At 39.5% G+C, this 18,732-nt stretch overlaps 1 protein-coding gene across 2 annotated transcripts in view; it reads left to right on the forward strand.

The window, feature by feature from the left end:
- The window catches only part of PELI2 (pellino E3 ubiquitin protein ligase family member 2), a 209,355-nt gene extending 191,003 nt beyond the window's left edge, over positions 1-18,352 (forward strand). The window contains exons 4-6 of one of the 2 annotated variants that reach the window (XM_057544535.1): positions 765-962; positions 2,513-2,701; positions 17,736-18,352. In XM_057544535.1, coding sequence (XP_057400518.1) covers positions 765-962; positions 2,513-2,701; positions 17,736-18,302 — 954 coding nt within the window. In that variant the 3' untranslated portion in view covers positions 18,303-18,352. The remainder of the gene's footprint in view (positions 1-764; positions 963-2,512; positions 2,702-17,735) is intronic. The other variant, XM_057544536.1, reaches the window with a different exon arrangement.
- Positions 18,353-18,732: the final 380 nt, after the last annotated feature.

Below are 18,732 nucleotides of genomic sequence, written 5' to 3' on the forward strand. Positions count from 1 at the left end.
TTTAGTGGATATGAAAAGCTTTGTTAGAACTCTAAGATCATGCTAATGAAATATATTCTTTCTGGCAGCATTTAAACTTACCAAGGGAAGTAAGCCAATAAAATATTATTGGCCACTTTTTAGACTTTCCCAGGAGAGTTTTTTAAAAATCCAAAATTGAAATGTTAGGATCAGCTTTTTAAATCTTTCATATGACTGCATCTCAAACTTTGAGCTGACCTGTATAGCCCTTTACATCACTCTCATTTACGCTGAGCGACAGAAATAGGCATTGGGGTCTCATGTCTGAGGTAGGGCTTGTTCTCCCTCTGTGCCATGAGTCACTGGTGGATTCACTTAGTGTGAAAAACCAGTCCCTGGAGCTGGGCAAGAGTGGGGGAAATAGGGCTTTTGTTTGCTGGCTTCCTTTAAAATCTTGGGGTTTTTCCCACCTGGAAATACAAGGAAAAAAAAAACACGAATAATTTTCTATGAAAGTAATAAGTAATGTTTCTACCTGATCAGAAACCTGTTTGGAGTGAGATCTGTTTTCCTCTAGAATAGAAAATTGAGTTTTTCTTAACATTTACAATCTTATGGTTGGTTACCATAACATCTCCCTTAAACAAGAAAAGGAGCAGACTAAAGATTATTTCATTAAATTTTGACCTTCATAGTAGATAGAGATAATGAATGTTAAAGGATCCTGAACGCTCATTTCATGTGATGAATATGGTGACATCATATTTTTCAAGTAGATCATGAGTATAATTTGATTTATTTAGGTGGGCAGATCAACAGAAAGCCCTATTGACTTCGTCGTTACAGACACAATTTCTGGCAGTCAGAACAATGACGAAGCACAAATTACACAAAGCACCATATCCAGGTTTGCCTGCAGGATAGTCTGTGACAGGAATGAACCTTACACGGCACGAATATTCGCAGCCGGATTCGACTCTTCCAAAAACATATTTCTTGGCGTAAGTACTATTAATCAGTACATTGTTTCTAGAAAAACACCCATTATTACCATATATAACATTTAATTGTGGCCAAAAAATTTGCCTTGCACAATGCTTCTGGTGAGATTTTGAGATTTTAGTTTTCATACAGCCAGTTTGAAAAGCTATTATTAAAAATCTGAAAATAATTGTCATTACTTGTTTTTTTGTTATATTTGCTATATTAACTATAAATATGTACAGTAATTACTTTTTAAAAGTATGTATATTAACATACATAATGTATTTATTTCAGAAGGAAAATGGTCAGATCTAGATAATTGGGGTGCAAAAGAAAATGTTATTCCTTTATTCATTCAAAAAATTGTTATGTAGTATTTGCTTTGTTCCATATTGGGTGTTACAGATGTGATATCACAAAGAACAAAACAGACTAAAAATATCTCCCTTCATAGAATGTCCATGTAAATAAAACCCCACAGTTTTAGTGAATATCCAGTTTTAATATAGTCCCCTTTTTGAATCAGGATATTTTTGCAGGGGGAAAAAAAAAAAACTCACTTTAAAATGGCCTAAATGGTAATAAAAATGTATCATGTTACAAGAAGTGCCCAGGAAGGCCAGCCGCAGGCTTGGTTGATGCAGTGGTTCTGTGACATCCGGGGAGCCAGGTTCATTCCGTCTTGCCCTCTGGGCACATCAGCTTCCTTAGGCGAGGTCCTGGGGGGGTGGGGGTGAGATGCCTCCTGCACTTCCACCAACCCCCCGCAGCATGACAGCTTCCCGCTGAAGAAGGGCAGCAAAGGCACTGTTTCTTCCTCGTCTCTTTTAAAGAGCAAAGAAACCTTTCCAGGAAGCTTCCCAGAAGGACTCACTCAGGCCTCACTGGCCAGAACTTAGTCACATGTCCACCCCTAAACCAGTCGTAACTGGCTTATCCTAATCAGATTTACCCAAGTCATGTGAGCAATATCTGGCTCTGTCCCCAGGAAACAAAAAGAAATCACTGTGGCCAGGCGTCCAAGAGCATCTGTCCTGCCGTTACATCCAGCCGCTTGTGCCTTCCACCCTTGATGATATCACACTGATTCGTATGAAAACAGAACGTAGTGGCCACAACTTGTTGGCTTAATATATTTTGAAATTTTGTTTAATAAAAAATGTTTTCTCTTCCTTTTAGTACTTCCCTGATAATGAGTTCATATAAAGCATTTTTAGATAACAGGATGAAAGCACTGCACAAATAGAGTTGAAGAATATATACTGGATTCCTGGAATCACCTGGGGGCGGGGGGTGGTTTGAAAAAGAATCTGTAAGGGAGAGGTCCAGGTATCAGGTTTTGTTTAAGTGCCCAAGGTAAATTTGTCTCCAGCGATAAATCATTCATCTGTTTTTGCACTTCTTTCATTTTGTCGGACTAACTGCATTTTTTATCCTTCTGATTATTAGCTTTAAGTAGAAAATGAAAATTCCTCACTTTCCTCCCCTCTGCCTTTACCCAATATTTTAAAGAGATGCTAGAATCTTTTTGTGTTGAACATAATCTTTTCTGTGGTATGCTCTCCAGGAAAAGGCAGCAAAGTGGAAAAACCCCGATGGCCACATGGATGGGCTCACGACCAATGGTGTCCTGGTGATGCATCCGAGAGGGGGCTTCACTGAGGAGTCCCAGCCTGGGGTCTGGCGCGAGATCTCTGTCTGTGGAGACGTGTACACCTTGCGAGAGACCAGGTCTGCACAGCAAAGGGGAAAGCTGGTGAGTGGACTTCATGCAAATAATGCATGAAACTACAAACACCTAACTCGAAAGCTATCATTTTCCTCCCCTGAAATTCAAAATCTTTGTACAGGTCTTAGGGCTGTGTACCATTGACCCAGGAAAACAAGAATTTTCTGAGCCTCCAAAAGTAAGAGGGAAATAGCTTTCTTCCCTTTCATGATTAAGCTTTTCCAATAGTGGAAGAAAATTATCTTCTGCTCCTAACTACCTTAAGAGCATAATCTTATTAATATATTTCACCACAGGTTTCTGCTTAAATTCACTTTAAGAAGAATAAACTTATTTTTAGTGTAAAACTTTGCTAATTTGGAAAACTCCTGAGCAGTCTAAGACTAATTAGTAAAAATTGTGAATTACAGAATTATTTACTAGACTTTCTGGGACTAAAAGATAATTAAGTTTGCTTTTTTTTCCTTGAGTTAATAGTAAGAAATTAATATATAATTCCCTATATGATTCACTGAAGTCATAGTTACAGCTTTTTACTTGAAATAGTTCGTATAGTACATTGACTTGGCATGTTTATATTTTTTCTATAAATATTACTACTTATCCCAAATGCCCTAAAGCTGTTGGGTTTTTAACCCTTTCTTCAATGGAGAATAATTTTAATAAGTTAAATAGGAGGCTTTGCACCCTAAGTGTCCATCGACGGATGAATGGATAAAGAAGATGTGGCACATATATACAGTGGAATATTACTCAGCCATAAAAAGAAATGAAATTGAGTTATTTGTAGTGAGGTGGATGGACCTAGAGTCTGTCATACAGAGTGAAGTAAGTCAGAAAGAGAAAAACAAATACTGTATGCTAACACAGATATATGGAATCTAAAAAAAAAAAAAAAATGATTTTGACGAACCTAGGAACAGGACAGGAATAAAGACAGAGAAGGAGAGAATGGACTTGAGGGCATGGGGAGGGGGAAGGGGTAAGCTGGGATGAAGTGAGAGAGTAGCACTGACATATATACACTACCAAATGTAAAATAGCTAGCTAGTGGGAAGCAGGTGCATTGAACAGGGAGATCAGCTCAGTGCTTTGTGACCACCTAGAGGGGTGGGATAGGGAGGGTGGGAGGGAGATGCAAGAGGGAGGAGATATGGGGATATAAGTATAGGTATAGCTGATTCACTTTGTTATACAGCAGAAACTAACACAACATTGTAAAGCAATTATACTCTGATAAAGATTTTTTAAAAAGAAAAGATGCTTTGAGTTTCTGATCTTGCCATAGGCATGGGGCACAGCACTAAAAGGTTCTTAATTAAAAGTACTGGAGTGGAAATTTTATTAATTGTTAGGTAGAAGCTAGAACAAGAGAGAACAAATATTTTCTTCCAAACCACCAGAGAAAAAATATAGGGAATAGAAGATATGATCTAGCATTTGTTCAGAGAGCAGGATGATAACCGAATATTCCTAAGATGGAAAAAGAAGGTGGGGGACTATTTTACTAACCTGGTTTGCTGTTCTCTACTGGATGTTTGTTTTTCAGGAATTGTTATTTTTATTCCTAGTTTACACCATTATTCAGCTTCAGGTATAGCTTCTGCCTTTTATGATAAAGCCCAATCTTGAGCATCATGGCTGAGTAAATATGAAAAGCATTTTCTAAGAAAGCCAAACAAATTCAATAAACTTTGTTTAAACACTTTCCAAGAGACTGTAAATAGGGAAGAGAATGTGAAGGCTGTTTTTCCAAATAACTTTGTGTTTCTGATCATAGGATAATTTTATACAAAACTGGGCTAGGTTGCCCTAAGTAGGGCATCATTATAACAGCACTAGTAAGAAGTCGGTGTATGTTTGCTGAGCACAGACACTGCGTTAACATTTCAGAGACATTAGCTCATTTCATCTGCACATCAGCCTTGTCAGAGAAGTGGAATTATCCCCATCTTATGGATGAGGAAGGCGTAGCATAAAGAGGTTAAATAATGCCCAGTCACAGAGTTAGAAGGTAGCAGCAGATGGGATTGAAACACAGGTCCTCCTGCTTTAAAGCCTGAACTCCTGGCTTCTACTCGGTACCATCGTGTGGGGAGGCACACCTGGCTCTCACCATCACCAGAGCGTTGCCTCCCTGGGCAGATAGAAAGCATACACTGGGTCCAGGATAGCACATCACAGGATGAGTTTCTTGTCAACTCTGGTTCATGTATTTTGTTCACAGATAGAAAGAGCACATAAAAATAACAGCTAAGAGGGAAAACAAGCTACTGTTTGAGCAGCCACCGTGTATTAGTGGTTCTAAAGTCAGGCCATAGGTCCAAGTCCTGGTCTACCACTTAGTAGATCTGCAGTCTTGAGTCAGTGACTTGACCTCTCTGTACCTGGCCTCACATCCAGGTAACTGGAATAATGCTGGTATATATCCTTTAGGATTACTGTGAGAACGAGTAAGATTGGAGCAGTGCTGTACCCAGGAACAGTCCATAATTGGTTGCCATGATTAAGCAGGAGCTAGGAACTGGAAATCTGGCAGTGACCAGGATGTCCAGGGCTCTGCCCTCGAATTGTGGAGTCTGGAAAAGGTTACAGGCAAGACCTCAAATCATTAGGATATTGTGTGATAAGCACAGTCATAGAGAAAGTACCAAAATGCACAGGAGTCCCTCAGAGGGACACCTATCCTAGATATGGGAGTCAAGAGTATGTGGAATATAGAAGACCATAGACTCAGTATTTATAAGATGTTTACCAAGAACTGCCCTACAGGAAGGAAAAGGAAGGTTGTTTAACAACGTGGCCCAGGGGGCAGGGATAAGATGGCAGAGTAGAAGAATGTGAGCTCACCTCTTCTTATGAAAACACAAAAATCACAACTAACTAACTGTTGAACAATCATCAACAAAAAAGACACTGGCACCTACCAAAAAAGATATCCTACATCCAAAGACAAAGAAGAAGCCACAATGGGATGGTAGGAGGGGAACAATAACGATAAAATCAAATCCCGTATCCACCATATGGATGACCCACAAACTAGAAAAAACTTACATTGCAGAGGTTCTCCCATGGGAGTGAAAGTTCTGAGCCCCAGCCTGGGGGTCTGGAAACGGGAGGAGGAGCCCACAGAGCATCTGGTTTTGAAGGGGTTTGATTTCAGGACTTCCAAAGGACTGGGGGAAACAGAAACTTCACTCTTGGAGGGCACATACAAGGTCTCGTGCACACCAGGAGCCAGGGGAAAAAGCAGTGACCTCACAAGAGCCTGACCAGACCTACCTGCTGGTATTGGAGGATTTCCTGTGTAGGCAGGGGCGGCTGTGGCTCACTGCAGTGACAGACACTGGCAGTGGTGGTTCTGAGGAGTACTCATTAGCGTGAGCCCTCCTGGAGGCCACCATTTTCTCATCAAGACCTGGACCCACCCAACAGCCTTGTAAGCTCCAGTGCTGGGATGCCTCAGGCCAAACAACCAATAGAGCAGAAACACAGCCCCAGCCATCAGCAAACAGGCTGCTGGAAGTCTTCCTGAGCACACAGCTGCGTGCTAAACACACCCCCTGACACAGCCCTGCCCACCAGATGTACAAGACCCAGCTCCATCCATCAGTGGGCAGGAACCAGTCCCTACCACCAGGAAGCCTGCACAAGCCTCTTAGGCCACCCTCATCCACCAGGAGGCAGACAGCAGAAGAAGAATTACAACCCTGCAGCCTGCAGGATGGAAACCACAATCACAAAGAAATTACACAGAATGAGATGCCAGAGGAATATATCCCAGACAAAGGAACAAGAAGAAACCCAAGAAGAACAACTAAATGAAGTGGAGATAGGAAATCTACCCAAAATAGAATTCAGAGTAATGATCGTAAAGATGGTCCAAGATCTCGGAAAAAGAATGGAGGCACACACCGAGAAGATACAAGAAATGTTCAACAAAGAAAGACCTAGAAGAACTAAAGAACAAACAAAAAGAGGTGAGCAATACAATAACAGAACTGAAAAATATACTAGACGGAATCAATAGCAGAATAAATGAGGCAGAAGAACGGATAAGTGACCTGGAAGATAAAATAGTGGAAATAGCTACTGCAGAGCAGAATAAAGAAAAAAGAATGAAAAGAACTGAGGACAGTCTCAGAGACCTCTGGGACAACATTAAATACACCAACATTCGAATTATAGGGGTCCCAGAAGAAGAAGAGAAAAAGAAAGGAACTGAGAAAATATTTGAAGAGATTATAGTTGAAAACTTCCCTAATATGGGAAAGGAAATAGTTAATCAAGTCCTGGAAGCACAGAGAGTCCCATACAGGATAAATCCAAGGAGAAACACGCCGAGACACATATTAATCAAACTATCAAAAATTAAATATAAAGAAAACATATTAAAAGCAGCAAGGGAAAAACAACAAATAACACACAAGGGAATCCCCATAAGGTTATTAACAGCTGATCTTTCAGCAGAAACTCTGCAAGCCAGAAGGGAGTGGCAGAACATATTTAAAGTGATGAAGGAGAAAAACCGACAACCAAGACTACTGTACTCAGCAAGGATCTCATTCAGAATTGATGGAGAAATTAAAACCTTTACAGACAAGCAAAAGCTGAGAGAGTTCAGCACCACCAAACCAGCTTTACAACAAATGCTAAAGGAACTTCTCTAGGCAAGAAACACAAGAGAAGGAAAACACCTACAATAACAAACCCAAAACATTTAAGAAAATGGGAATAGGAACATACATATCGATAATTACCTTGAATGTAAATGGATTAAATGCTCCCACCAAAAGACACAGGCTGGCTGAATGGATACAAAAGCAAGACCCATATATATGCTGCCTACAAGAGACCCACTTCAGACCTAGGGACACATACAGACTGAAAGTGAGGGGATGGAAAAATATTCCATACAAATGGAAATCAAAAGAAAGCTGGAGTAGCAATTCTCATATCAGACAAAATAGACATTAGAATAAACTCTATTACAAGAGACAAAGAAGGACACTATATAATGATCAAGGGATCGATCCAAGAAGAAGGTATAACAATTGTAAATATTTATGCACCCAACATAGGAGCACCTCAATACATAAGGCAAATGCTAACAGCCATAAAAGGGGAAATCGACAGTAACACAATCATAGTAGGGGACGTTAACACCCCACTTTCACCAATGGACAGATCATCCAAATTGAAAATAAATAAAGAATCACAAGCTTTAAATGATACATTAAACAAGATGGACTTAATTGATATTTATAGGATATTCCACCCAAAAACAACAGAATACACATTTTTCTCAAGTGCTCATGGAACATTCTCCAGGATAGATCATATCTTGGGTCACAAATCAAGCCTTGGTAAATTTAAGAAAATTGAAATCGTATCAAGTATCTTTTCCGACCACAACGCTATGAGACTAGATATCAATTACAGGAAAAGGTCTATAAAAAATACAAACACATAGAGGCTACACAATACACTACTTAATAACAAAGTGATCACTGAAGAAATCAAAGGGGAAATCAAAAAATACCTAGGAACAAATGACAGTGGAGACACGACGACCCAAAACCTACGGGATGCAGCAAAAGCAGTTCTAAGAGGGAAGTTTATAGCAATACAAGCCTACATAAAGAAACAGGAAACATCTTGAATAAACAACCTAACCTTACACCTAAAGCAATTAGAGAAAGAACAAAAAAACCCCCAAAGTTAGCAGAAGGAAAGAAATCATAAAGATCAGATCAGAAATGAATGAAAAAGAAATGAAGGAAACAATAGCAAAGATCAACAAAACTAAAAGCTGGTTCTTTGAGAAGATAAACAAAATTGATAAACCATTAGACAGACGTATCAAGAAAAAAAGGGAGAAGACTCAAATCAATAGAATTAGAAATGAAAAAGGAGAAGTTACAACTGGCACTGCAGAAATACACAGGAACATGAGAGATTACTACAAGCAACTCTATGCCAATAAAATGGACAACCTGGAAGAAATGGACAAATTCTTAGAAATGCACAACTGCCGAGACTGAACCAGGAAGAAATAGAAAATATGAACAGACCAATCACAAGCACTGAAATTGTGATTAAAAATCTTCCAACAAACAAAAGCCCAGGACCAGATGGCTTCACAGGCGAATTCTATCAAACATTTAGAGAAGAGCTAACACCTATCCTTCTCAAACTCTTCTGAAATATTGCAGAGGGAGGAACACTCCCCAACTCATTCTACGAGGCCACCATCACCCTGATACCAAAACCAGACAAAGATGTCACAAAGAAAGAAAACTACAGGCCAATATCACTGATGAACACAGATGCAAAAATCCTCAACAAAATACTAGCAAACAGAATCTAACAGCACATTAAACGGATCATACACCATGATCAAGTGGGGTTTATTCCAGGAATGCAAGGATTCTTCAATATACGCAAATCAATCAACGTGATACACCATATTAACAAATTGATGGAGAAAAACCATATGATGATCTCAATAGATGCAGAGAAAGCTTTGGACAGAATTCAACACCCATTTATGATAAAAGCCCTGCAGAAAGTAGGCATAGAGGGAACTTTCCTCAACATAATAAAGGCCCTATATGACAAACCCACAGCCAACATCATCCTCAATGGTGAAAAACTGAAACCATTTCCACTAAGATCAGGAACAAGACAAGGTTGCCCACTCTCACCACTATTATTCAACATAGTTTTGGAAGTGTTAGCCACAGCAGTCAGAGAAGAAAAAGAAATAAAAGGAATCCAAATCGGAAAAGAAGAAGTAAAGCTGTCACTGTTTGCAGATGACATGATACTATACATAGAGAATCCTAAAGATGCCACCAGAAAACTACTAGAGCTTATCAATGAATTTGGTAGAGTAGCAGGATACAAAATTAACGCACAGAAATCTCTTGCATTTCTATACACTAATGATGAAAAATCTGAAAGTGAAATTAAGAAAACACTCCCGTTTACCACTGCAACAGAAAGAATAAAATATCTAGGAATAAACCTACCTAAGGAGACAAAAGACCTGTATGCAGAAAATTATAAGACACTGATGAAAGAAATTAAAGATGATACAAATAGATGGAGACATATACCATGTTCTTGGATTGGAAGAATCAACATTGTGAAAATGACTCTACTACCCAAAGCAATCTACAGATTCAATGCAATCCCTATCAAACTACCACTGGCATTTTTCACAGAACTAGAACAAAAAATTTCACAATTTGTATGGAAACACAAAAGACCCCGAATAGCCAAAGCAATCTTGAGAATGAAAAATGGAGCTGGAGGAATCAGGCTCCCTGACTTCAGACTATACTACAAAGCTACAGTAATCAAGACAGTATGGTACTGGCACAAAAACAGAAACATAGATCAATGGACCAGGATAGAAAGCCCAGAGATAAACCCACGCACATATGGTCACCTTATCTTTGATAAAGGAGGCAAGCATATACAGTGGAGAAAAGACAGCCTCTTCAATAAGTGGTGCTGGGAAAACTGGACATGTACATGTAAAAGTATGAAATTAGAACACTCCCTACCACCATGTACAAAAATAAACTCAAAATGGATTAAAGACCTAAATGTAAGGCCAGACACTATCAAACTCTTAGAGGAAAACATAGGCAGAACACTCTATGACATAAAGCACAGCAAGATCCTTTTTGACCCAGCTCCTAGAGAAATGGAAAAACAAAAATGAACAAATGGGACCTAATGAAACTTAAAAGCTTTTGCACAGCAAAGGAATCCATAAACAAGACCAAAAGACAACCCTCAGAATGGGAGAAAATATTTGCAAATGAAGCAACTGACAAAGGATTAATCTCCAAGATTTACAAGCAGCTCATGCAGCTCAATAACAAAAAAACAACCCAATCCAAAAATGGGCAGAAGACCTAAATAGACATTTCTCCAAAGAAGATATACAGATTGCCAACAAGCACATGAAAGAATGCTCAACATCATTAATCATTAGAGAAATGCAAATCAAAACTACAATGAGATATCATCTCACACCAGTCAGAATAGCCATCATCAAAAAATCTACAAACAATAAATGCTGGAGAGGGTGTGGAGAAAAGGGAACCCTCTTGCACTGTTGGTGGGAATGTAAATTGATACAGCCACTATGGAGAACAGTATGGAGGTTCCTTAAAAAACTAAAAATAGAACTACCATACGACCCAGCAATCCCACTACTGGGCATATACCCTGAGCAAACCATAATTCAAAAAGAGTCATGTACCAAAATGTTCATTGCAGCTCTATTTACAATAGCCAGGACATGGAAGCAACCTAAGTGTCCATCAACAGATGAATGGATAAAGAAGGTGTGGCACATACATACAACGGAATATTACTCAGCCATAAAAAGAAACGAAATGGAGTTAGTTATTTGTAGTGAGGTGGATGGACCTAGAGACTCTCATACAGATTGAAGTAAGTCAGAAAGAGAAAAACAAATACTGTATGCTAACACATATATATGGAATCTAAGGGGGAAAAAAAAAGTCATGAAGAACCTAGTGGCAAGACGGGAATAAAGACACAGACCTACTAGAGAATGGACTTGAGGATATGGGGAGGGGGAAGGGTAAGATGTGACAAAGTGAGAGAGTGGCATGAACATATATACGCTACCAAACATAAAATAGATAGCTAGTGGGAAGCAACCGCATAGCACAGGGAGATCAGCTCTGTGCTTTGTGACCACCTAGAGGGGTGGGATAGGGAGGGTGGGAGGGAGGGAGATGCAAGAGGGAAGAGATATGGGAACATATGTATAACTGATTCACTTTGTTATAAAGCAGAAACTAACACACCATTGTAAAGCAATTATACTCCAATAAAGATGTTAAAAAAGAAAAAAGAATAAATGAGGCAGAAGAACAGATAAGTGAACTGGAAGACAGCATGGCGGAAATCACTGCCATGGAATAGAATGAAAAGAAATGAGCACAGTCTAAGAGGCCTCTGGGACGAAATTAAACACACCAACATTCACATTGTAACGGTGCCAGATGGAGAAGAGAGAGAAAGGACCTGAGAAAATATTTGAAGAGATAATAGCTGAAAACTTCCCTAACATGGGAAAGGAAACAGACACCCAAGTCCAGGAAGTGCAGAGAGTCCCAGGCAGGATAAAGCCAAGGAGAAACATGCCAAGACACATAGTAATCAAACTGACAAAAGTTAAAGACAAAGAAAAAGTATTGAAAGCAACAAGGGAAAAGCAACAAATAACATACAAGGGATTTGCCATAAGGTTATCATCTGATTTTTCAGCAGAAACTCTACAGGCCAGACGGGAGTGGCATGATATATTTAAACTGATGAAAGGGAAGAACCTACAACCAAGAATACTCTACCCAGCAAAGCTCTCATTAAGATTAAATGGAGAAATCAGAAGCTTTACAGACAAGCAGAAGCTAAGAGAATTCAGCATCACCAGACCAGCTTTGCAACAAATGCTAAAGGAACTTCTCTAGGCAGAAAAAAATAAAAGGCCACAACTAGAAACAAGAAAATTATGAATGGAAAAGCTCACCGGTAAAGGTAGGAGATCATCTGCACAAAAATATGATATCAAAACCAGCAATCATGAGAAGAGGAGTGTACAAATGCAGGACACTGGAAATGCATTTGAAATTAAAAGAATCTTCCTTATATATAAGCTGTATTTGAAATTAAAAACACTCTTGTTTATAGACTGCCATCATGGTAACCACAAACTAAAAATCTACAATAAATACACGAAAAAGAAAAAGGAATCCAAACACAGCACTAAAGTTACTCATCAAATCACAAGAGGAATACAAAAGAGGAAGAGGAGAAAAAAGACCTACAAAAACAAATCCAAAGCAATTAACAAAATGGCAGTAGGAACATACATATCAATAATTACCTTAAACATAAACAGATTAAATGCTTCAACCAAAAGACATAGACTGGCTGCATGGATACAAAAAACAAGACCCATATGTATGCTGTCTACAAGAGACCCACTTCCGATCTAGGGACACATACAGACTGAACGGGTACGGAAAAAGGTATTCCATGCAAATGGAAATCAAAAGAAAGCTGGAGTGGCAACACTCAGATCAGACAAAATAGACTTTAAAATAAAGACTGTTACAAGAGGCAAAGAAGGACACTACATAATGATCAAGGGATCAATCCAAGATGAAGATATAACAACTGTAAATATATATGCACCCAACATAGGAGCACATCAGTATATAAGGCAAACACTAATAGCCATAAAAGGAGAAATCAACAGTAACACAATAATAGTGGGGGACTTTAACACCCCACTTTCACCACTGGACAGATCATCCAGACAGAAAATCAATAAGGAAACACAGGCCTTAAATGACACATTAGACCAGATGGACTAAATTGATATTTATAGAGCATTCCATCCAAAAGCAGCAGAATACACATTCTTTTCAAGTGCACATGGAACGTTCTCCAGGATTGACACATACTGGACCACAAAGTGAGCCTCAGTAAATTTAAGAAAATTGAAATCTTATCAAGCATCTTTTCTCACCATGACACTATGAGATTAGAAATCATCTAAAAGAAAAAAAAACCTGTAAAAAAAAAAAAAACACACACAAACACGTGGAGGTTAAACAATATGCTACTAAACAGACAATGGATCACTGAAGAAATCAAAGAGGAAATCAAAAAATACCTGGAGACAAATGAAAATGAAAGCACCATGACCCAAAACCTATGGGATGCAGCAAAAGCAGTTCTAAGAGGGAAGTTTATAGCGATACACTCTTGCCTCAGGAAACAAGAAAAGTCTCAAATAACCGAACCTCACACCTAGAGCTAGTAGAGAAAGAAAAACAAACAAAACCCAAAGTTAGTAGAATGAAAGAAATAAAGATCAGAGCAAAAATAAATGAAATAGAGATGACGTAAACAGTAGAAAAGAGCAATGAAACTAAAAGCTGGTTCTTGGAGAAGATAAACAAAATTGATAAACTTTTTTAGCCAAACTCATCAAGAAAAGGAGAGGGCCCAAATCAATAAAATTAGAAATGAAAACGGAGAAGTTACAGCCAACACCACAGAAACACAAGGATCATAAGAGACTACTACAAGCAACTCTATGCCAACCAAATGGACAACCTAGAAGAAATGGACAAATTCTTAGAAAGGTATACTCTCCCAAGACTGAACCAAGAAGAAACAGAAAATATGAACAGACCAATTATCAGTGCTGAAATTGAATCAGTCATTTAGAAACTTACAACAAGCAAACTTCCAGGACCAGATGGCTTCACAGGTGAATTCTACCAAACAATTTAGGGAAGAGTTAACACCTATCCTTCTGAAACTATTCCAAAAAATTTCAGAGGAAGGAACACTCCCAAAGTCATTCTCTGAGGCCACCATCACCCTGATACAGAACCAGACAAAGATATCACACACAAAGAAAGAAAATTATAGGCCAATATCACTCATCAACTTAGATGCAAAATTCCTCAACAAAATACTAGCAGACCCACTCCAACAATATATTAAAAGGATCGTACAACAATGATCAAGTGGGATTTATCCCAGGGGTGCAAGGATTTTTCAATATCTGCAAATCAATCAGTGTGATACACCACATCAACAAATTGGAGAAAAACCACATGATGATACCAATATATGCGGAAAAAACTTTTGATAAAATTCTACATCCATTTCGGATAAAAACTCTTTAGAGAGTGGGCACAAAAGGAACATACCTCAACAAAGTAAAGGTGATATGTGACAAACCTACAGCTAACATACTCAATGGTGAAAGCTGAAAGCATTTCCTCTAAGATCATGAACAAGACAGGGATGTCCACGATGTCGTCCACTCTTGCCACTTTTATTCAACATAGTTTTGGCATTCATAGCCATGGCAATCAGAGAAGAAGAAAAAAAAATAGAAGGAATCCAAATTGGAAAAGAAGAAGTAAAACTGTCACTGTTTGTAAATGACATGATGCTGTACATGGAAAATCCTAAAGATGCTACCAGAAAACTACTAGAAGTCATCAATGAATTTGGTAAAGTTGCAGGATACAAAATTAGAACACAGAAATCTGTTGCATGTCTATACACTAACGATGAAAGATCAGAAACAGAAATTACAGAAACAATCCCATGTACCATCACAACAAAAAATAAAATACCTAGGAATAAACTTACCTAGGAAGCAGAAGACCTTTACTCAGAAAACTATAAGACTCTGATGAAAGAAAACAAAGATGACACGAACAGATGGAAAAATGTACCGTGTTCTTGGATTGGAAGAATCAATATTTGTGAAAATGACTATACTACCCAAGGCAATCTACAGATTCAGTGCAATCCCTAGCAAATTACCAATGGCATTTTTCACAGAACTAGAACGAAAAATTTTTAATTGTGTGGAGACACAAAAGACCCTGAAAACCAAAGCAATCTTGAGAAAGAAAAATGGAGCTCAAGGATTCAGGCTCCCTGACTTCAGACTATACTACAAAGCTATAGTCCTCAGAACTGTGTGGTACTGGCACAAAAACAAATATAGATCAATGGAAGAGGATAGAAAGCACAGAAATAATCCCACACACCTATGGTCAATTTATGACAAAGAAGACAAAACTATACAATGGAGGAAAGACAGTCTCTTCAATAAATGGTGTTGGGAAAACTGGAGAGCTGCATGTAAGATAATGAAATTAGAACATTCTTTAACACCATACACAAAAATAAACTCAAAATGGATTAAAGACCTAAATGTAAGGCCTGATAGTATAAAACTCTTAGAGGAAAACATAGGTAGAACACTCTTTGACATAAATCGCAGCAATATCTTTTTTGACCCATCTCCTAGAGAAATGGAAATAAAAACAAAAATAACAAACAGGACCTAATTAAACTCAAAAGCTTTTGCACAGCAAAGGAAACCATAAACAAAATGAAAAGACAACCACAGAATGGGAAAAAATATTTGTAAACGATGTGACCCCCACAAGGGATTAATCTCCAAAAGTTAAAAACAGCTCATGTCCAACGATGTGACCCCCACAAGGGATTAATCTCCAAAAGTTAAAAACAGCTCATGTCCTTCGACAGATTAATGGATGTGGTACATATATACAATGGAATAGTACTCAGCCATTAAAAAGAATGAAATAATGCCATTTGCAGCAACATGGATGGACCTGGAGATTATCACACTGAGTGAAGTAAGTCAGACAGAGAAAGACAAATATCATATGATATCACTTATATGAAGAATCTAAAAAAATAATACAAATGAACGTATTTCCAAAACAGAAACAGACTCACAGACTTAGAAAACAAACTTATGGTCACCAAAGGGGAAAGGTGAGAGAGAGGGAAAAATTGGGAGTTTGGGATTGACATATACACACTATTATATTTAAAACAGATAACCAACAAGGACCTACTGTATAGCATAGGGAACTCTGCTCAATATTCTGTAATAACCTAAATGGGAAAAGAATTTGAAAAAGAATATATACATATATATGTATAACTGAATCACTCTGCCATACACCTGAAACTAACACAACATTGTTAATCAACTATACTCCAATAGAAAATAAAAATTCAAAAATAAATTTCAGAAGATTGAAATCATATGAACTATATTCTCAGACCGTAATATAATCAACCTAGAAATCATGAATAAGATAAAAAGAACATCTGTGTATATTTTAATAAAATATATTTATAAAGAAAAAGCAATGAATAAAAATAATCATAAGGAAAACAAAGAAAAACGTAGCCTGAACTCCAGCTTATTACCACAGCAGCATTCTTCTTCTTACAAAGTTTATGCAGAGATGAAACCTCCCCTGAGAATTACCTGTGGTCGGGAAGAGAAGGGAGGCTCCTGACACCCAGCGAGAAGGGAGGAGACTAGGTGTTCAGGGTGGGAGTGGGGCGAGGAGAGAGCTTCAACGACTTAAAAGCTACTCAAAAAGCAGTCACCGTATTTTTCCTGTAAGGTATTGAGGTTTATCATTTTGTTGGGATTTTAGCTTTTTCTAACTACCACTATTGGCTACTTTTTTGGGGAAGGACCGCTGTTGTCATTAAAGGACAACTTCCAGGCAAAGTGCCATCCAAGTGAGCCCTGAATGATGAGTGGGAGTTTGCCAGGCCCAGGGGTAGACTAGGGGTGGGGTGAGCCGGGATAGAGAATTCTGGGCAGAGGTCACTCATGGCACGTGCCAGAGGGCAGTGCACCTGAGTGCATCCATAGAGCACAGGTGGCCCACGGAGACAGGGGTCAGGCTCCTGCGGACCACGTCTTACTGTGCTGCTTGTCAGCTGTTAATCAGTCTCGTGAGCACTTGGTGCGTAGCACAGCCAGTCTCTAGGGGCAGGACAGAAATAAAGACGCAGACGTAGAGAAGAGACTTGAGGACATGGGGAGGGGGAAGGGTAAGCTGGGATTAAATGATGTTCCAAAGTTCACAGTGAGCGCTTCTGCTGCAGATCTTAGGAATGCAGGATAAATGATAGATTGTGTGAAGCCGAGGGTCACCGGAGTCATTGGCACCACTATAGTATTTACTGCAGGGCCCCCCAGGGGTCTTCTGGATTGGCTCTGGTCGACATGAGCATGAGTCTTCACCAGATGGGCTGGCTGGACATCTCCCGTCCCTTAAGAGACCAAGGAGGAGTTGTGTTGTTGACTTGAGGAGGAAAACTAAAAATCTAAGGAGATCTGTGAAGTTTGTTAAAATAACCACTACATTAATTGAACGTGTAAAGTAAATGCATCTGCGCTTAGGGCTTTGTGTGTTTCACATACATGATTTACACCCAGTGTTCAGATGAGGAAAGGGAAGCTCAGGGAGGGTGAGTTACCCCCCTAGTCCTGTTTTGCAGGGAGGCCGTGGGATAAACTGCCCCCCCCATGTTGACTACGGAGATGATCTTTAAGAGGACAAAAACGTTAGCGTGGTTTGTCAAATTTTGCTTTTAAAAGGCATGTCTGTCAAACTTGTAGGTGGAAAGCGAGACCAACGTCCTGCAGGACGGCTCCCTCATCGACCTTTGCGGGGCCACCCTGCTCTGGAGGACGGCAGATGGCCTCTTTCACACCCCAACCCAGAAGCACATTGAAGCCCTGCGGCAGGAGATCAACGCTGCCCGGCCACAGTGTCCCGTGGGGCTCAACACCTTGGCCTTCCCCAGCATCAACAGGAAAGAGGTGGTGGAGGAGAAGCAGCCCTGGGCGTACCTCAGCTGTGGCCACGTGCACGGCTACCACAACTGGGGCCATCGGAGCGACACGGAGGCCAACGAGAGGGAGTGTCCCATGTGCAGGACTGTGGGCCCCTACGTGCCGCTCTGGCTCGGCTGCGAGGCGGGCTTTTATGTAGACGCGGGACCACCCACTCATGCTTTCACCCCTTGTGGACACGTGTGCTCAGAGAAGTCTGCGAAATATTGGTCTCAGATCCCGCTGCCTCACGGGACTCACGCATTTCATGCCGCCTGCCCGTTCTGTGCCACGCAGCTGCTTGGGGAACAGAACTGCATCAAATTGATCTTCCAAGGTCCAGTTGACTGATGCCCTTTACAGCCATCGACGACGACTTTATTAACAAGTTACTGTGAAGATTTTGCCACTAACTCCAGATTTTACCTTTTTATAATACCGTTCATTAAGGGGAGGGGGCGGTCCCTGAGGCTGGGAAGAAAGAAGGGCGTGGTGATGAAACATGCCAGGCATTGACGATAAACGGTGGTGTGTTGCATGCTCAAAATAGCAGCATCATCCTTGAAGTCTGCTTAATTAAACCATAATATCTTTGTAACAATTGGATTTAAAATGCCATGCTTTTATTTTAAGCTTGGGGTTTTTAAAACAAGTTTTTCTTTGTTAAATTTGGACAGGGCTTTAAATTCCATTTTAAAACAACTGTAGAAGAAATTTATTCAAAAGTTGTTGGCTCTTAACTGCAAACTTCGGTGCTGTGTGGTATAGGTGTTAGACATGC

The sequence above is a fragment of the Balaenoptera acutorostrata genome, chromosome 3, assembly GCF_949987535.1.
Source record: "Balaenoptera acutorostrata chromosome 3, mBalAcu1.1, whole genome shotgun sequence".
Lineage (NCBI taxonomy): Eukaryota > Metazoa > Chordata > Mammalia > Artiodactyla > Balaenopteridae > Balaenoptera > Balaenoptera acutorostrata.